Consider the following 21,563-nt stretch of genomic DNA (forward strand, 5'->3'; position numbering starts at 1 on the left):
TGTCAACATTTTATTTCTATAGAAAATTTTGTCAAAATTTTATTTCTATCGAAAATTTTGTCAAAATTTTATTTCATTTGTTTTGTTTTGTTATTGTTGGTTTTGTTCTTTAAGCATTGTTGTTGTTTTTTTATTTCAGCTTAAAACCATACATTGACTAAACTACAAGAGTAGCTTAACCAACAGAGGAAAAGAATGTTTGTCAAATTTATTTGGGCAAAGCCCTATAGACTGCAAGATGGTTGGATGGACGCACGTTTCGGAATTACCACATTCCTCATCAGCATCCTCTACTTGCAGCAAAACTATCAACCAATTATCAGAATAAATTCAGGCAGTTTATTAAACCCAACAAAAACCACACTTGAACCCTCCGAAAAAAGGTTTTACATTGATAGCCGGCTTATGCCGAAATAAACTCGAAACAAACATACGAGGGTTCAAGTGTGGTTTTTGTTGGGTTTAATAAACTGCCTGAATTTATTCTGATAATTGGTTGATAGTTTTGCTGCAAGTAGAGGATGCTGATGAGGAATGTGGTAATTCCGAAACGTGCGTCCATCCAACCATCTTGCAGTCTATAGGGCTTTGCCCAAATAAATTTGACAAACATTCTTTTCCTCTGTTGGTTAAGCTACTCTTGTAGTTTAGTCAATGTATGGTTTTAAGCTGAAATAAAAAAACAACAACAATGCTTAAAGAACAAAACCAACAATAACAAAACAAAACAAATGGAAAAAGAAGAGGAGGCACGCTCAAAATAAACCCAGCCATGTGAATTCAAATCGATGATTTGACAGTGGCATAGGAAAAGAGATATGTTTGTTTCGAGTTTATTTCGGCATAAGCCGGCTATCAATGTAAAACCTTTTTTCGGAGGGTTCAAGTGTGGTTTTTGTTGGGTTTAATAAACTGCCTGAATTTATTCTGATAATTGGTTGATAGTTTTGCTGCAAGTAGAGGATGCTGATGAGGAATGTGGTAATTCCGAAACGTGCGTCCATCCAACCATCTTGCAGTCTATAGGGCTTTGCCCAAATAAATTTGACAAACATTCTTTTCCTCTGTTGGTTAAGCTACTCTTGTAGTTTAGTCAATGTATGGTTTTAAGCTGAAATAAAAAAACAACAAATTTTATTTCTTTAGAAAACTTTGTCAAAATTTTATTTCTATAGAAAATTTTGTCAAAAGTTTATTTCTATAAAAAATTTCTCGAAGTCTTATTTCTATTGAGAATTTTGTCAAAATTGCATTTTGTCAAAAATTTATTTCTATAGAAAATTTTCGCAAAATTTTATTTCCATTTTGTTTCTATAAAAATTGTCTTAAACTGTTATTTCTATAGAAAATTTTCTCAAAATGTTATTTCTATAGAAAATTTTGACAAAATTTTATTTCTATAGAAATTTTTTTCAACATTTTATTTCTTTAGAAAATTTCCTCACAATTTTATTTCTATAGAAAATTTTAATTCTGTAGAAAATTTTCTTAAAATTGTATTTCTATAGAACATTTTCTTAAAATTTTATTTCTATAGAAAATTTTCTTAAAATTTTATTTCTACAGAAAATTTTCTCAAAATTATAATTCTATACAAAATTTTGTCACAATTTTATTTCTATAGAAATTTTCTTAAAATTTTATTTCTATAGATAATTTTCTTAAAATTTTATTTCTATAGAAAATTTTGTCAAAATTTTATTTCTATAAAAAAATTTCTCAAAATTTTATTTCTATAAAAAAATTTCTCAAAGTCTTATTTCTATTGAGAATTTTGTCAAAATTTTATTTCTATAGAAAATTTTGTCAAAAATTTATTTCTATAGAAATATTTACGCAAAATTTTATTTCCATTTTGTTTCTATAAAAATTGTCTTAAACTGTTATTTCTATAGAAAATTTTGTCAAAATTGTATTTCTATAGAATATTTTGTCAAAATTTAAAATTTGATTTCTATAGAAAATTTTGTCAAAATTTTATTTCTATAGAAAATTTTGTTAAAATTGTATTTCTATAGAATATTTTGTCAAAATTTCAGTTCTATAGAAAATTTTCTCAAAATTTTATTTCTATAGAAAATTTTCTTAAAATTGTATTTCTATAGAAAATTTTGTCAAAATTTTATTTCTATAGAAAATTTTGTCAAATTTTTATTTCTATAGAAAATTTTGTCAAAATTTTATTTCTATATAAAATTTTGCTAAAAATTTATTTTTATAGAAAATTTTGTCAATATTTTATTTCTATAGAAAATTTTGTCAAAATTTTATTTGTATGGGAAATTTTTGCAAAATTTTGTTTCTTTAGAAAATCTTGTGTGTAGGGTTTCATGCTATGGTAGTTCTTTAAGTTCTTCCTAAAAGAAATCTCCCACAAGCTCAGTTAATGCCACAATTTCTTACAATGACCATAATCCTTTACATTGTAATTACAAAGTTCTGGTGTGGAGCAAGTTTTTTATTTTGCTCACCCATCATGGGCATACCAGATCTTTGTGCCATGTCATTTTCAGTTCCTGGGAAGCTTACGAAAAAATTCTTTGGGAAATTTTACACAATTTGCATTTTTATGAGTGTCATTTAATGTGCTGACGTCCTTTTTTGTTTATTTTTTTGGGACAGGCGACGAGCTCAGCAATTAAAGGTGGCCAGGCAAAAAGAAAAAGAATGGCTGAAATTGCAAAGAGCCAAAGGTGTCAATCTGTCCGCCCTCAATGGCTTGAGTACAACGCATCACTTTCGCAATGGCCATAGTGCTGCTTCGGGTAAGGGCCATATATCGTTCGAGAACAGTGTGGTCTTGTTGGAGGCCGCCTCACGCAACGATATGCAGGAAGTGGCCGAATTGCTACAGCATGGCATCACACCGGATGCAGCCAATGAAGATGGTCTAACGGCATTACATCAATGTTGTATTGACAATAATGTCGAGATGTTGAGATTACTTTTGGAATATGGTGCTAATGTCGATGCCCAAGATAGTGATAAATGGACGCCATTGCATGCGGCGGCCACATGTGGGCACCTGGATTTGGTGCGTATCCTAATTGATCATGGTGCTAATCTATTGGCCGTAAATACCGATGGCAATATGCCCTATGATTTGTGTGATGATGAGAATACGTTGGACTATATAGAGGCTGAGATGTCAAAACGAGGCGTTACCCAAGAGCTGATCGATGAAACGCGATCGGCGACCGAAAGACAAATGCTGAGGGATCTAATGGAGGTATCGAAAAGTTTTGGTGATCTGGAGCAACCCGATGAGCATGGTGCAACACCGGTAGGATAAAATGATCTTGAAATTATTCTGACTCTAATTTGCCCCAACCCTTCTTTTTTTTTTGCAGCTTCATATAGCGTCAGCCAATGGCTATATGAAAGTGGTGGAATTCCTTTTGGAACAACATGTAAATGTGGATGCCTTAGATAAAGATATGTGGTCTCCAGTACATGCGGCAGCATGTTGGGGTCATGTAAGTTCCCTATCATATAATTTTCTTGGAATTCTAATAAAGACCATTTTGGTATACTCTTTCAGCTGGAAGTCTTGGAAATGTTAGCCCAATATGGTGCCGATTTAAATATCAAAAATAAGGATGATGAAACTCCATCAGGTAAGGTGACACATGGGAATGTAAAATTTTTGACAAAATTTCCTATAGAAATAAAATTTTGCAAAACTTTTCTATAGAAATACTTTGAACTTTGAAAAAATCTATAGAAGTAAAATTTTATTCCAATTTTATATAGAAACAAAATTTTGTTAAAATTTTCTGGAAAAAAATAGAAATTTGACAAAATTTTCCAAAAATAATAAAATTTGAACAAAATTTTCTATAGAAATACAATTTTGAGACATTTTTGACAACATTTTCTATAGAAATACAATTTTGAAAAAATTTCGTATAGAAATAAAATTCTGACAAAATTTTGAAAAAAAATCTATAGAAATAAAATTTCGAAAAAAAAACTATTGAAATACAATTTTGCCAAAATTTGCTATAGAAATAAAATTTTGACAAAATTTTCTTTAAAAATAAAAATTTTGCAAAAATTTGCTATAGCAATAAAATTTTGACAAAATTTTCTTTAAAATTAAAAATTTTGACAAATGTTTCTATATAAATAAAATTTTGATAAAAACTTCTATAGAAATAAAATTTTGACAAAGTTTTCTATAGAAATTAAATTTGGACAAAATTTCCTACATCAAATATAAAATTTTGACAAAATTTTCTATAGAAATAAAATTTTGCTAAAAGTTTCTATAGAAATAAAATGTTGAGGAAATACTCCATAGAAATAACATTTTGCAAAAATTTTCTATAGTAATAAAATTTTGACAAAATGTTCTATAGTAATAACATTTTGAGAACATTTTCTATGGAAATACAATTTTGACAAAATTTTCTATAGAAATAAATTGTAGACACAAAATCTATAAAAAAAAAATTTGAAAAAAATAGAAATTTTGAAAGAAATAAAAAATTCGATAGAAAAAATTCCAAAATTTTGACAAAATTTTCTATAGAAATACAATTTTGCAAAAACCTTCTATAGAAATTAAATTTTGCAAAATTTTTCCATAGAAATAAAATTTTTCAAAAATTTTCTATAGAAATAAAATTTTGCAAAAATTTTCTATAGAAATAAAATTTTTAGAAATTTTTCTATAGAAATACTTTGAACTTTGAAAAAAATCTATAGAAATAACATTTTATTGCAATTTTATATAGAAGCAAAATTTTGTTAAAATTTTCTGAAAAAAATAGAAATTTGACAAAATTTTCCAAAAATAATAAAATTTGAACAAAATTTTCTATAGAAATACAATTTTGAAAAAATTTCGTATAGAAATAAAATTCTGACAAAATTTTGAAAAAAAAAATCTATAGAAATAAAATTTTGACAAAATTTGCTATAAAATAAAATTTTGCAAAGATTTGCTATAGAAATAAAATTTTGACAAAATTTTCTTTAAAAATAAAAATTTTGCAAAAATTTGCTATAGAAATAAAATTTTGACAAAATTTTCTTTAAAAATAAAAATTTTGCAAAAATTTGCTATAGAAATAAAATTTTGACAAAATTTTCTTTAAAAATAAAAATTTTGCAAAAATTTTCTATAGATATAAAATTTTGACAAAATTTTCTTTAAAATTAAAAATTTTGACAAATGTTTCTATAGAAATAAAATTTTGACAAAAACTTCTATAGAAATAAAATTTTGACAAAGTTTTCTATAGAAATTAAATTTGGACAAAATTTTCTATAGAAATAAAATTTTTATAAAAGTTTCTATAGAAATAAAATGTTGAGCAAATTCTCTATAGAAATAAAATTTTGTTAAAATTTTCTATAGAAATAACATTTTGCAAAAAATTTTCTATAGTAATAAAATTTTGACAAAATGTTCTATAGTAATAACATTTTGAGAATATTTTCTATGGAAATAAAATTTTGACAAAATTTTCTATAGAAATAAATTGTAGACAAAAAATCTATAAAAATAAAATTTTGAAAAAAATTGAAATTTTGAAAGAAATAAAAAAATTCGATAGAAAAAAATTCCAACATTTTGACAAAATTTGCTATAGAAATACAATTTTGCAAAAACCTTCTATAGAAATTAAATTTTGCAAAATTTTTCCATAGAAATAAAATTTTGCAAAAATTTTCTATTGAAATAAAATTTTGCAAACATTTTCTATAGAAATAAAATTTTGACAAAATTTTCTATATAAATAAAATTGTAATAAAAATTTCTATAGAAATAAAATTTTGCAAATGTTTTCTATAAAAATAAAATTTTGACAAAAAATTCTATAGAATTTTGAAAAATATTTTGTGGCTAAAATAATTTGTTTTTTTTTCTATCACCAGACATTTGTGAGGATCCGGAAATACGGGAACGCATAGAGCAATTGAAAACGGAACAGGAAAGTAAACGTTTGGCAGAGGCCCAACGGAGGCGAGTAAGAAGATCTCAAAGTAATAATACAAGGTAAGTGGAAGGAATATTTAGCCAAAAGGAGACCATAAATCAATTAAACTCTCTCTCTCTCACTCTCTCTCTCATAGAGCACAATCGGTACGACGCACATCCTTACGCGACAAAACGCTAACAACCAAAAAAGATGCAGCCGAAGAAACTCGTCTACGTTTACAGGCCCAAGATGTCTTTGCCGTGCCCACACCCGATAGCACAACTCTAGATCCCAATGGACCAAACGAACATGGTCTAGACTCGACAGCTGAATGGTTGGCCAGATCATCGGTCACCTCAACGCATTCACATCATAATCACAGTGGCAGTGGCAGCAGCATTACTAACAATAATACCTTAAAAATGAATAATAACCATAGAAATTCCTATGATCCTAGTCTTCCAGCAGATATGGTCGATTCAACGACAGCAACACCATCATCCTCCTCCACCTCCACCACCACCATGGCAACGCAATATCAACATTCGCAACATTCCTATCAGCCACGACGACCACCAGAGGGTCGTGAAAATGATGAATTACAAATGCAAGCATTTAAAACCAATGGTGAAAAACATTCCACAGGTGGTGGGGGTGGCAATACAACGACCACAGCAACATCCGCAGCTGTGATAGCAGCAACAACGAGAACAACAGGTCAAACGGAAGCTGTACAAATACAATCCAGTAAAGAGGCGGCTAATGGCAAAATAAATGTTCAAGTTACAGTTTTAGTGGGTAAGTGCCGGGAAACGCTTTATAAAGAGATAAACAGTTGAAAAAGTCAAGAGCCTATGGTTTTGTTTATTTCTATACCCTAAACCACATAGTGATCAGGGTATAATAACATTGAAATGTGCCTACCAGAAATATTGATTTTAGACCCCAATTTCTATAGAATTTGTTTTTTTTATTTTATTTCCATAGAAAATTTTGTCAAAATTTTATTTCTATAGAAAGTTTTATCAAAATTTTATTTCTATGGAAAATTTTGTCAAAATTATTTCTATAGAAAATTTTCTCAAAATCTTATTTCGATAGAAAATTTTGTGAAAATTTTATTTCTATAGAAAAATTTGTCAAAATTTTATTTCCATAAAATTTAGACTACAAATTTTCTATGAAAATAAAATTTTGTATAGAAATAACATTTTACCATAATTTTCGATAGTAACAAAATTATGACAAAATTTTCTATAGAAATAAAATTTTCTATAGAAATAATATTTTGACAAAATTTTCTATAGAAATAAACTTTTGACAAAATTTTTATAGAAATAAAACTTTTGACAAAACTTTCAAATAAATTTTCTATAGAAATAAAATTTTGACAAAATTTTCTATAGAAATAAAATTTTGACGAAAGTTTCTATAGAAAAAAAATTTTGGCAAAATTTTCTATAGAAATAAAATTTTAACATATAGAATTTGTTTTTTTTTTATTTTATTTCCATAGAAAATTTTGTCAACATTTTATTTTTATAGAAAATTTTGTCAAAATTTTATTTCTATGGAAAATTTTGTCAAAATTTTATTTCTATAGAAAATTTTCTCAAAATCTTATTTCGATAGAAAATTTTGTGAAAATTTTATTTCTATAGAAAAATTTGTCAAAATTTTATTTCTATAAAATTTAGACTACAAATTTTCTATAAAAATAAAATTTTGTATAGAAATAACATTTTAACATAATTTTCGATAGTAACAAAATTATGACAAAATTTTCTATAGAAATAAAATTTTGAGAAAATTTTCTATAGAAATAATATTTTGACAAATTTTTCTATAGATATAAACTTTTGACAAAATTTTTATAGAAATAAAACTTTGACAAAACTTTCAAATAAATTTTCTATAGAAATAAAATTTTGACGAAAGTTTCTATAGAAATAAAATTTTGGCAAAATTTTCTATAGAAATAAAATTTTGGCAAAATTTTCTATAGAAATAAAATTTTAACATTTTCTAACGAAATAAAATTTTTATAGAATTTTCTATAGAAATAATTATTTCAGAAAATTTTCTATAGAAATAATAATTTCAGAAAATATTCTATAGAAATAATAATTTCACAAAATTTTCTATAGAAATAAAATTTTGACAAAATTTTCTATAGAAATAAATTGTTGAAAAAATTTTCTATAGAAATAAATTTTCGAGAAAAATTTTCTAAAGAAATAAAATGTTGACAAAATTTTCTATAGAAATAAAATGTTGACAAAATTTTCTATAGAAATAAATTTTCGAGAAAATTTTCAATATAAATAAATTTTCTATAAAGATAAAATGTTGACAAAACTTTCTATAGAAATAAAATGTTGACAAAATTTTCTATAAAAATAAAATTTTGACAAAATTTTCTATAGAAATCAAATTTTAACATTTTCTAAAGAAATAAAATTTCAGAAAATTTTCTATAGAAATAATAATTTCAGAAAATATTCTATAGAAATAATAATTTCACAAAATTTTCTATAGAAATAAAATTTTGACAAAATTTTCTACAGAAATAAAATTTTCACAAAATTTTCTTTAGAAATAAATTTTCGAGAAAATTTTCTATAGAAATAAAATTTTGACAAAATTTGCAATATAAATGAAATTTTCACAAAATTTTCTATAGAAATAAAATGTTGGCAAAATTCTATAGAAATAAAATTTTGACAAAATTTTCTATAGAAATAAAATTTTGACAAAATTTTCTATAGAAATAAATTTTCGAGAAAATTTTTTGTAGAAATAAAACCTTTACAACATTTTCTATAGAAATAAATCTTCGAGAAAATTTTTTGTAGAAATAAAATTTTGACAAAATCTTCTATAGAAATAAATTTTCGAGAAAGTTTTTTGTAGAAATAAAATTTTGGCAAAATTTTCTATAGGAAAAAATTTGACAAAATTTTCTATAGAAAGAAAATTTTGACAAAATTTTCTATGTGACTATATTTACTCGCTTGTCTTTTGTTTTTTCGATCTTTCTTTTTTATCATAAAAAAATTCTGTCATTCGCATTATCATCATCACTATAACCTCACAAAATTTTTAATGTTGATCATTTTCCTTTAATTTCTCATTTCCTTTTGTTTGTGTTTTTTTTTCTTATTTGAATTCTTGTAACCTGTTTGTATCCTGTCCTCTTCCTGGCTTGCATTGTTTTGTAATATGTGTGTGTTCGTGGCATGGCATGGCATGGGCAAAAATTCATTATTTCAACATTAATGACAACCACACCATCATATCCACCATCGACCATCGTCATTATCCATTCATTATCCTCGAATTTGCAAAAACGCAATAACGGCAACATCTACCCGTGGTCATCCTTTGCTCTTACTAATGTTGCTGCTGTTGTACATACTATCCATACTATATGTGTGTGGTTATACTATGGGAACTGAGAGTAGATACATCCTCAAAACATCATCTGCAGCATCAGCAGCAGCAACAACCCCAACCGCAATTGCATCATCATCAAAATCATAATCAACAACAGCATCTGCATATGCAGCTACATGGTCATGGCCTTCATAATCAACAACAACAACAGCAACACCCACAGTTACAACATTTAATGGATCCATCTGCTGCTGCTTCGTCCTCCTCGCCGTCCTCTCCATCCACATCCTTAAATCCCCAATATTTGGCAAATGCCACAACATTAGCCAATTTGAAAAAGCAACGTTCTCTTTCCCGCTCTAGTATTTTTAATAATTGCGAAAATGGTTCTGTTTTAGGAGCTGCCAATACTACCAGCCACAGTCATCATCATCATCAGCCAGCCACTTCCGCCTCCTCCTCTAACAACAACAATAATAATTTAAATAATAACAATTTGGATCATCAGGTGAATAACCAACAACTTCTAGCCAACAATGGTGGTCTACAGCATCCCGCATCTTTAATTGATTACAATGGTCTAACAATGCACGATTCATCATTGCCAAATGATAGTATTGCAGGAGGAGGTGGAGCTCACAATGCATCGGTGGTAGCATCAAGTGGTACCAGCTCTGGTGGTGTAAATAAATTTAGTGGCATTACTGGTGATGTAGTCAGTGACAGTACCAGTTCCAAGAAATGTTGTACTGTGATGTAAATGTAATTTTATAGAATGGAATAGAGGAGCAGAGCAGAGCCCTACTCCCCTGGACCAATTTGGCGCAAACTGTAAGGTAAGATGTTTTCTTTTACAAAATAATAAAACAAAAAGAATAAAAATTGATATAAAAATAATAGCATATTTTCAGGCTGTTGTTCAAATCAACTTATAAAAAATTTAAATTTTGACAAAATTATTAATTGTCAAAATAAAATTTTGACAAAATTTTCGATAGAAATAAAATTTTAACAACATTTTCTATAGAAATAAAATATTGAAAAAATTTTGGATAGATATAAAATTTTGACAAAAATAGCATATTTTCGGGCTGTTGTTCAAATCAACTTATAAAAATTTAAATTTTGACAAAATTATTAATTGTCAAAATAAAATTTTGACAAAATTTTCTATAGAAATAGAATTTTGAGAAAATTTTCTATAGAAATAAAATTTTGACAAAATTTTCTACAGAAATGAATTTTTGAGAAAAATTTTCTATAGAAATAAAATGTTGACAAAATTTTCTATAGAAATAAAATTTTGACAAAATTTTCTATAGAATTAAATTTAAAAAAAAATTCTATAGAAATAAAATTAAAAAAAGTAGTTTCCATAGAAATGAATTTTTTTCAAAATTTTTCTACAGAAATTTTTGTCAAAAAAAACCAACAATAACAAAACAAAACGAAAATTCTATTTCTATAGAAAATTTTGTCAAAATTTTATTTCTATTGAAAATTGTATAAAAATTTCATTTCTATATAAAATTGTCAAAATTTTATTTCTATAGAAAATTTTGTAAAAATTTTATTTTTATAGAAAATGTTTTCAAAATTTTATTTCTATAGAAAATTTTCTCAAAATTTTATTTTTATAGAAAATGTTCTCAAAATTTTATTTTTATAGAAAATATTCTCAAAATTTTATTTTTATAGAAAATGTTCTCAAAATTTTATTTCATTAGCAAATGGTGTCAAAATTTTATTTCTATAGAAAATTTTCTCAAAATGTTATGTCTATAGAAATATTTTTTAAAATATTATTTTTATAAAAAATTTTCTCAAAATTTTATTTCTATAAAAAAATGTCCTCAAAACTCTATTTCTATTAATCCGTGATTCTCGACATATTCACCAAAAAACATCCTCCAAGCCCTCTTGCCTTTTCAGTATAGCCCAAAAAGGACCGCCAGAAGAGGACTATTTTCCCAATTTCAAAGAAAAAAACATTTAGACGCTAAATGTTGATTGTACATGTAATAATCGTAGAAAAAAAATTTTTTTTTTTTGATATAAAAATCCTCTAAAAACTTTTCCATGGACTTTGACAAAATTTTCTATAGAAATAAAAGTTTGGGAAAATTCTCTGTAGAAATAAAATTTTGACAAAATTTTGTATAGAAATAAAATTTTGCAAAAAAAAATCCATAGAAATAAAATTTTGAAAAAAAACATATTCCATAGAAATAAAATTTCGAGAAAATTTTCTATAAACAGAAAATTTTTACAAAATTTCAAAAATTTCTATAGAAATAAAATTTTGTCAAAAAATTTCTATAGAAATAAAATTTTGGGAAAATTTTCTATAGAAAATTATTCTGTAGAAATAAAATTTTCAAAAAAAAAAAATCCATAGAAATAAAATTGTATTTGGTCCAGTATAGCGACAATGAATTTTTATTTTATTTTAGACCAAAAAGGATCGCCTCCGTACCCTTTCCCAAAATTCAAAGAAAAAACAGTTAGACGTTAATTTTTGGTTGTACGAGGTATATAAATAATAATTTCAGAAAATTTTCAATAGAAATAATAATTTCAGAAAATTTTCTATAGAAATAAAATGTTGACAAAATTTTCTATAGAAATAAAATGTTGACAAAATTTTCTATAGAAATAAAATGTTGACAAAATTTTCTATAGAAATAAAATGTTGACAATATTTTCTATAGAAATAAAATTTTGAGAAAATTTTCTATAGAAATAAATTTTCGAGAAAAAATTTCTATAGCAATAAAATTTTGACAAAATTTTCTATAGAAATAAAATGTTAACATTTTCTAACGAAATAAAATTTTTACAAAATTTTCTATAGAAATAATAATTTGAGAAAATATTCTATAGAAATAATAATTACACAAAATTTTCTATAGAAATAAAATTTTGATAAAATTTTCTACAAAATTTTCTTTAGAAATAAATTTTCGAGAAAATTTTCTATAGAAATAAAATTTTTACAAAATGTTCTATATAAATAAAATTTTCTATGGAAATAAAATTTTGGCAAAATTCTATAGAAATAAAATTTTGACAAAATTTTCTATAGAAATAAAATGTTGACAAAATTTTCTATAGAAATAAAATTTTGAAAAATTTCTATAGAAATAAAATTTTGACAACATTTTCAATAGAAATAAATTTTCGAGAAAATTTTTTGCAGAAATAAATTTTGACAAAATTTTCTATAGAAATAAAATTTTAACATTTTCTAACGAAATAAAATTTTTACAAATTTTTCTATAAAAATAATAAATTCAGAAAATTTTCTATAGAAATAATAATTTGAGAAAATATTCTATAGAAATAATAATTACACAAAATGTTCTATAGAAATAAAATTTTGCCAAAATTTTCTATAGAAATAAAATGTTGACAAAATTTTCTATAGAAATAAAATTTTGAAAAATTTCTATAGAAATAAAATTTTGACAACATTTTCTATAGAAATAAATTTTCGAGAAAATTTTTTGCAGAAATAAATTTTGACAAAATTTTCTATAGAAATAAAATTTTAACATTTTCTAACGAAATAAAATTTTTACAAAATTTTCTATAAAAATAATAAATTCAGAAAATTTTCTATAGAAATAATAATTTGAGAAAATATTCTATAGAAATAATAATTACACAAAATTTTCTATAGAAATAAAATTTTGATAAAATTTTCTTCAAAATTTTGTTTAGAAATAAATTTTCGAGAAAATTTTCTATATAAATAAAATTTTCACAAAATTTTCTATAGAAATAAAATTTTGGCAAAATTCTATAGAAATAAAATTTTGACAAAATTTTCTATAGAAATAAAATGTTGACAAAATTTTCTATAGAAATAAAATTTTGAAAAAATTTTCTATAGAAATAAAATTTTGACAACATTTTCTATAGAAATCAATTTTCGAGAAAATTTTTTGCAGAAATAAATTTTGACAAAATTTTCTATAGAAATAAAATTTTAACATTTTCTAACGAAATAAAATTTTTACAAAATTTTCTATAAAAATAATAAATTCAGAAAATTTTCTATAGAAATAATAATATGAGAAAATATTCTATAGAAATAATAATAACACAAAATTTTCTATAGGAATAAAATTTTGATAAAATTTTCTACAAAATTTTCTTTAGAAATAAATTTTCGAGAAAATTTTCTATAGAAAAAAAAAATTTACAAAATTTTCTATATAAATAAAATTTTCACAAAATTTTCTATAGAATTAAAATTTTGGCAAAATTCTATAGAAATAAAATTTTGACAAAATTTTCTATAGAAATAAAATTTTGATAAAATTTTCTATAGAAATAAAATTTTGAAAAAATTTTCTATAGAAATAAAATTTTGACAACAGTTTCTATAGAAATAAATTTTCGAGAAAAGTTTTTGCAGAAATAAAGTTTTGACAACATTTTCTATAGAAATAAATTTTCGAGAAAGTTTTTTGTAGAAATAAAATTTTGACAAAATTTTCTATAGAAAAAAATTTGACAAAATTTTCGATAGAAAGAAAATTTTGACAAAATTTTCTGTATGACTATATTTACTCGCTTGTTTTTTTTTTTGTTTTTTCGATCTTTCATTTTTATCATAAAAAATTCTGTCATTCGCATTATCATCATCACTATAACCTCACAAAATTTTTAATGTTGATCATTTTCCTTTAGTTTCTCATATCCGTTTTTTGTGTTTTTTTCTCATTTGAATTCTTGTAACCTGTTTGTATCCTGAAAAATTCGATTATATCAATTTCCATATGAGAAACGTGGAAGAAAATTTACTGTTTTGATATAAAAATCATAGCATATTTTCCGGCTGAAAAAAGTGAAGTCTCCTTTTTAAAATTTTCTAAAACTACAGAAAGTCAATCGCTATTCTCGACGTATTCACTAAAATTCCCCCAATTCCTCTTGTCAAATGTAATTGCCTTTTGCCAAACTATAAATAGAGTATATCCCTACGGGAAATGGATCAACCACAGAACCGGTACAGGACTAGTCCCTGGTGTATGTATGGACCAGTCCCAGTTCTGGTCAAAACGTATGGAAGAGACTGGTCACTTTAACATGGGTTTGTCATTGACGGGGTAAATTTACATTTTAGGGCGCGTCTTGGACTCATCCCAATGGATATGTCCTGGGACAATTTAGCAGGAGCACCCTATAGACAGGTCCTCAGGAACCAGTCTTGGACAAACTCTTAGAAATCCGTTTCAATTTAGGCATCCCAATTGAACCCGAAATGAAAATAAAACTTTTGAAATATGTCGATCAATAGGTTATTGTGATAATTTTATTTCACTAAATGTAAAAATGCTTGATATTAAAATCTTAATGGATCTAAGATTTTTTAATATCAAGCGAGTACGCAAAAAAAATACTAATATTTAAAAAATAAATAAATGACGACTATTTGTAAATTGCAACTAACTGGAGCACTGGTAACTGTGCTCCAGTGATAGGTCCGTCAGTGGCAATTTTCACTAATTTCCCGTAGGGATGCGATAAGAACAAAAAATACACATAAAAATCATAGCATATTTTCAGGCTGTAATCCATATCGATTTCATGGAATTTCCTTATTAATATTTTTCCACATGTTACCAATCTGAATAAAGTAAACATCAACAATGCCAACCATAAAAACTTCCATATTGTTCAACTTCTGTTACAAACTTTGTCAATTAGTGGACATTCATCTTAGACCCGTTTATGCACTCTCTGTCGCCCCCTTCCTCTCTTTCCCCAGAATATGATAGTGTAAAAACTAAGTTAAATAGAATTTTTTTCAATCTTCTGTTGTTAAAAAATTTCAAGTAAACAAGTTTGTTGGACAAGAATTGAGGAAGAAAACACACATTTTTCACCTTTTCGTAACATACCTTCAGGGTTTTGGGAGTATTGAAAAACTTTTGCTTTATTTTTTTTTTGTTTATAAAAATTTTTCAATATACTTTGTGCTACTGCATCATTTCAATTGTTAATGCTCTCTTTAAATGTATTGTACGTTGTTATTATCCAATAATCTTGTTTTAGGCCTAAATGTATGCTACAAATTACCTTGTATTTAATAAAATTACAACATTGTGGGGGAGAACAAAGTAGCAACACGCTTATATAAATATCCTCTTGTTATACTGAGAAATGCATGTCAGACATTTATTATTAACGAATTAACGTATTTTACCTTAAGGCTAAGGCAAAAATATCTGAGGATAACAGCTAATGAAGTTCTTTAGAGTACTCTTTAATGGGCTCTCATTAATAATAATTTTTCTATGTATATTTGGTTGATATTTATTCAAAGTTTAATGGTCCATACTAGATTGGTGGTACATACCAGCATTGAGCACATTTTACTTCTATAGAAAATTTTATTAAAATTTTATCAAAATTTTATTTCTATAGAAAATTTTGTCAAAATTTTATTTCTATAGAAAATTTTGTCAAAATTTTATTTCTATAGAAAATTTTGTCAAAATTTTATTTCTATAGAAAATTTTGTCAAAATTTTATTTCTATAGAAAATTTTCTCAAAATTTTATTTATGAACTCTTTAAACCAAACCGGGTTTGGTTGCCCGGTTTGGTTTAAAGCCGCTAAATCCCACTTGAAAAAGCTGCAAATTATTCAGAAGAAATGTCTAAAAATTATAAATAAAAAGCATTGGAGGTATCCTAATTCATCGCTTCACAATGAAACTAGCTACGAAGAAATTGGAGAGTTCATAAATAAAATTTTGAGAAAATTTTCTATAGAAATAAAATTTTGACAAAATTTTCTATAGAAATAAAATTTTGACAAAATTTTCTATAGAAATAAAATTTTGACAAAATTTTCTATAGAAATAAAATTTTGATAAAATTTTAATAAAATTTTCTATAGAAGTAAAATGTGCTCAATGCTGGTATGTTAATACGTTAGGTTAGCTTAGGTTAGGTTATGTGGCAGCCCGATGTATCAGGCTCACTTAGACTATTCAGTCCATTGTGATACCACAGTGGTGAATTTCTTTCTCTCTTATCACTGAGTGCTGCCCGATTCCATGTTAAGCTCAATGACAAGGGACCTCCTTTTTATAGCCGAGTCCGAAGGGCGTTCCACATTGCAGTGAAACCACTTAGAGAAGCTTTGAAACCCTCAGAAATGTCACCAGCATAACTGAGGTGGGATAATCCACCGCCGAAAAACTTTTTGGTGTTCGGTCGTAGCAGGAATCGAACCCACGACCTTGTGTATACAAGGCGGGCATGCTAACCATTGCACCACGGTGTCTCCCAAGCATACGTTAAAATAGGTCTAATAATGCCTTTGAATCGTAGATTCTTGTTTCTGTAATCATGAAAATATTTTCTACAAAGTAGCGGCCATAGAGCCCTCAGCGTTTTCAAGGACTTATTTCGAATGTCTACGATGTGTTTTGCAAATGTTAGTTTTTTGTCAATTGCTGTTTTATTTTTATAGAAAATGTTCTCATAATTTTATTTCTATAGAAAATTTCCTCTATTATCAAATATTATTTTTTAAAGAAAATCGGTAATTAATTAAAGGATTTTTTTTTTAATTTAATGCACTATGGCTTAATAGTGAACAACTCCAATTCAATGAACAACTCCCAAATTTGTCAGCCAATCTTCAAGAAAAATAAATAAATAAAAAAACTTTCTATAAAAAGATGAACCACGCGATTTCCTACAGCAAAAAAAACAACAATAATTCGAATTGTCTGAATGAGGTGCACGGTTGCCGCAGTTGGTAGAATTCTACCAAAAATGGTAGATTTTCTATAGAAATAAAATTTTGATAAAATTGTAAAAAAAATTTCTATAGAAGTAAAATTTTCTGTAGAAGTAAAATTTTAAAAAAATTTTCTATAGAAGTAAAATTTTGACAAAATTTTCTATAGAAATAAACTTTTGACAAAATTTTCTATAGAAATAAACTTTTGACAAAATTTTCTATAGAAATAAAATTTTGAGAAAATTTTCTAAAGAAATAAAATTTTGACAAAATTTTCTATAGAAATAAAATTTTGACAAAATTTTCTATAGAAATAAAATGTTGACAAAATTTTCTATATAGAAATAAAATGTTGACAAAATTTTCTATAAAAATAAAATTTGGACAAAATTTTCTATAGAAATAAAATTTTGACAAAATTTTCTATAGAAATAAAATTTTGACAAAATGTTCTCTAGAAATAAAATTTTGACAAAATGTTCTATAGAATTAAAATTTTGACAAAATTTTCTATGGAAATAAAATTTTGACAAAATTTTCTATGGAAGTAAAATTTGGACACAATTTTCTGTAAATATAAAATGTTGACAAAATTTTCTATAGAATTAAATTTTGACAAAATTTTCTATAGAATTAAATTTTGACAAAATTTTCTATAGAATTAAATTTTGACAAAATTTTCGATGGAAATAAAATTTTGACAAACTTTTCTATAGAAATAAAATGTTGATAAAATTTTCTATATAAATAAAATTTTGATAAAATTTTCTATAGAAATAAAATTTTGATAAAATTTTCTATAAAAATAAAACTGTGACAAAATTTTCTATAGAAATAAAATTTTGATAAAATTTTCTATAAAAATAAAACTTTGACAAAATTTTCTATAGAAATAAAATTTTTGCAAAATTTTCTACAGAAATAAAATTTGGATACAATTTTCTATAAAAATAAAATTTAGACAAAATTTTCTATAGAAATAAAATTTTGACAAAATTTTCTATAAAAATAAAATTTTGACAAAATTTTCTATAGAAATAAAATTTTGACAAAATTTTCTATAGAAATAGAATTTTGACAAAATTTTCGATAGAAATAAAATTTTGACAAAATTTTCTATGGAAATAAAATTTTGACAAAATTTTCTATGGAAGTAAAATTTGGACACAATTTTCTGTAGATATAAAATTTTGACAAAATTTTCTATAGAATTAAATTTTGACAAAATTTTCGATGGAAATAAAATTTTGCCAAATTTTCTATAGAAATAAAATTTTGATAAAATTTTCTATAGAAATAAAATTTTGATAAAATTTTCTATAAAAATTAAACTTTGACAAAATTTTCTATAGAAATAAAATAGATTTTCTATAGAAATAAAATTTTGGTAAAATTGTAAAAAAATTTTCTATAGAAGTAAAATTTTAACAAAATTTTCTGTAGAAGTAAAATTTTAACAAAATTTTCTATAGAAGTAAAATTTTGACAAAATTTTCTATATAGAAATAAAATTTGGACAAAACTTTCTATAGAAATAAAATTTTGACAAAAATTTTCTATAGAAATAAAATATTGACAAAATTTTCTATATAGAAATAAAATTTAGACAAAATTTTCTATAAAAATAAAATTTTGACAAAATTTTCTATAGAAATAAAATTTTGACAAAATTTTCTATAGAAATAAAATTTTGACAAAATTTTCTATAGAAATAAAATTTTGAAAAAATGTTCTATAGAAATAAAATTTTGACAAAATGTTCTATAGAATTAAAATTTTGACAAAATGTTCTATAGAATTAAAATTTTGACAAAATTTTGTATGGAAATAAAATTTTGACAAAATTTTCTATGGAAGTAAAACTTGGACACAATTTTCTGTAGATATAAAATGTTGACAAAATTTTCTATAGAATTAAATTTTGACAAAATTTTCGATGGAAATAAAATTTTGACAAAGTTTTCTATAGAAATAAAATTTTGATAAAATTTTCTATAGAAATAAAATGTTGACAAAATTTTATATAGAAAAAGAATTTTGATACAATTTTCTATAGAAATAAAATTTTGACAAAATTTTCTATAGAAATAAAACTTTGACAAAATTTTCTATAGAAATAAAATTTTGATACAATTTTCGATAGAAATAAAGTTTTGACAAAATTTTCTATAGAAATAAAATTTTGACAAAATTTTTTTTAGAAATAAAATTTTGACAAAATTTTCTCTCCGTCATGCCACTATGCTTAGTCAGAACTTTTGATAAATATTAATTCATTAATAATGGCTTATGAATATCTTTCGTAATCATTTTTCGTGCAAAAGTTTTTGGCACTTTTGCAATGTTCACGTTAAACTTCAACTTTGTGTGTGTGAGTGTGTGTGCTTCTTGTTCATGGTAGAAACTAATTATGTTGATTTATTATGCGTTTATGAAATGAATAAGAATATACGAATATTATAAAATTAATAGCTAATAACCTATTTAAGTCAATCGCTAAATGTTTTCAGTTAGGATGAATTACAGTTTTGCTATAAATTAAAGATTTTCTCTTTAGGCGGGATAGAAAATCTTATTCAGCTAGGCTGAATTGCAAATTTTGGTTTTGGGAAACTTTATTCATTTGGAATGAAATCAAATTTTTATGGGAAAATCTTATATAGCCAGACCGGGTGAAAGTATTGCTGTCGAGAACTGAATGCCGTCAATATTCAGCTAGGACGGATTAAAGTTTTCCCATGGAAAGCCTTATTCAGCCATGAAGAATTAAAGTTTTCCTATTGAAAACCATATTAAATTAATGTTTTCATAAGAAAGGACTTATTGAGGTGGGCTGAATTAAAGTTTTCCTAATGAAAACCTTATTCAGCCAGGCTAAATTGAAGTCTTTCTTTAGGAAACCTTATTCAGCTAAGTTGAATTGAGATTTTCCTATGAAAGCAAGCAATATTAAAGCTTTCCTATAGAAAACAATATTAAATTAAAGTATTTCTATGAAAAGACAGGCGAAATTTATGTTTTTCTATAGAAAGCCTTATTCAGCCATGAAAAATTAAATTTTTCCTATGGAAAGGCATATTAAATTAAAGTTTTCCTATGAAAAGCCTTATACAGCCTAGCTGAATTATAGAATTCCTATGGAATTCCTTATTCAATTAAGCAGAATTAACATTTTCCTATAGTAAGACATTCTAAATTATTGTTTTCATATGGAAAAACTCATTCAGACGAGCTGAATTAAAGGTTTCCTATGAAAAGACTTATTCAGCTAGGCAGAATTAAAGTTGCGCTATGGAAAGTCATTCTAAATGGAAGTTTTCTTATGAAAAATCAAGCTAACTAAAAGTTTTCTTATGAAAAGTCTTATTCAGCAAGGCTGAATTAATTTTTTTTCTGTTGAAAGACATGCCAAGTTAAATTTTTCCTATATAAAGCCTTTTTCAGCTAAGCTGAATTAAAAATTTAAAGTAAAAAAATTAAAGTAAAGTAAGTAAAGTAAAGTAAAAAATTAAAGTAAAATTAAAGATTTCCTATGGAAAGTCATTCTAAATTAAAGTTTTCCTATGGAAAACTAAGCTAAATAAAAATTTTCTTATGAGTAGCCTTATTGAGGTAGGCTGAAGTAAAATTTTGCTGTGGAAAGCCATGATAAATTAAAGCTGTATTAAAGTTTTCCTATGGAAAACCTTATTAAGCGAAGCTGAATTAAAGTTTTCTTATGGAAAACCTTATTCAGCAAAGCTGTATTCAAATTTTCCTATGGAAAGCCTTATTAAGCGAAGCTAAATTAAAATTTTCCCGACGAAAAGCTTATTCAGCAAAGCTGAATTAAAATTTTCCCAACGAAAACCTTATTCAGCAAAGCTGAATTAAAATTTTCCCAACGAAAACATTATTCAGCAAAGCTGAATTAAAGTTTTCCCAACGAAAACCTTATTCAGCAAAACTGAATTAAAGTTTTCCTATGGAAAACCTTATTCAGCAAAGCTGTAAATAAAGTTTTCCTATGGAAAGCCTAATTCAGCCAGGCAAAATTAAAGTTTTCCTTTGGAATGATAAAGTTTTGGTTTACAAAACTTCTCCAAATTTTTTAATCTCACTTTTTACGGACTTTTTCTTTTTATTCAGTTTTAAAAATGAGCTATTCTCTAACTTAGACATTTCTTTCAGTGTATATTTCCTATGATTTAATAGTCATGGCTCTAAATATTCCACAGTTTTGACACTTTTTATGGTTTGGCTTACGTGTTTCTCATATGAAATTCGTTTATAATTGACACTAATTAATTGTAAACATTTGTATTGAAATTTATCAAGGCGTCGTCTTGGGACATTAAATTTTGTCCTAACAGTTTTTAATGGGATTCTATTAACCTCTCTGTAAAGCAGATTATATAATGAAATTATATAATAAAAATGTTCACAAAATAGGAAAATATAACGAAAACCAAACACAAACACGATGTA

General features: G+C 25.0%; 1 protein-coding gene across 1 annotated transcript in view; it reads left to right on the top strand.

The window, feature by feature from the left end:
• The window catches only part of MYPT-75D (Myosin phosphatase targeting subunit 75D), a gene marked incomplete in the record, with an annotated part of 265,876 nt that overhangs the window by 220,110 nt on the left and 24,203 nt on the right, over positions 1 to 21,563 (top strand). The window contains 6 exon segments of the mRNA XM_075307586.1: positions 2,623 to 3,283; positions 3,351 to 3,476; positions 3,542 to 3,617; positions 5,887 to 6,007; positions 6,085 to 6,728; positions 9,395 to 10,162. Coding sequence (XP_075163701.1) covers positions 2,623 to 3,283; positions 3,351 to 3,476; positions 3,542 to 3,617; positions 5,887 to 6,007; positions 6,085 to 6,728; positions 9,395 to 10,086 — 2,320 coding nt within the window.

Source organism: Haematobia irritans, chromosome 4, assembly GCF_050003625.1.
Source record: "Haematobia irritans isolate KBUSLIRL chromosome 4, ASM5000362v1, whole genome shotgun sequence".
In the NCBI taxonomy this organism is placed as follows: Eukaryota; Metazoa; Arthropoda; class Insecta; order Diptera; family Muscidae; genus Haematobia; species Haematobia irritans.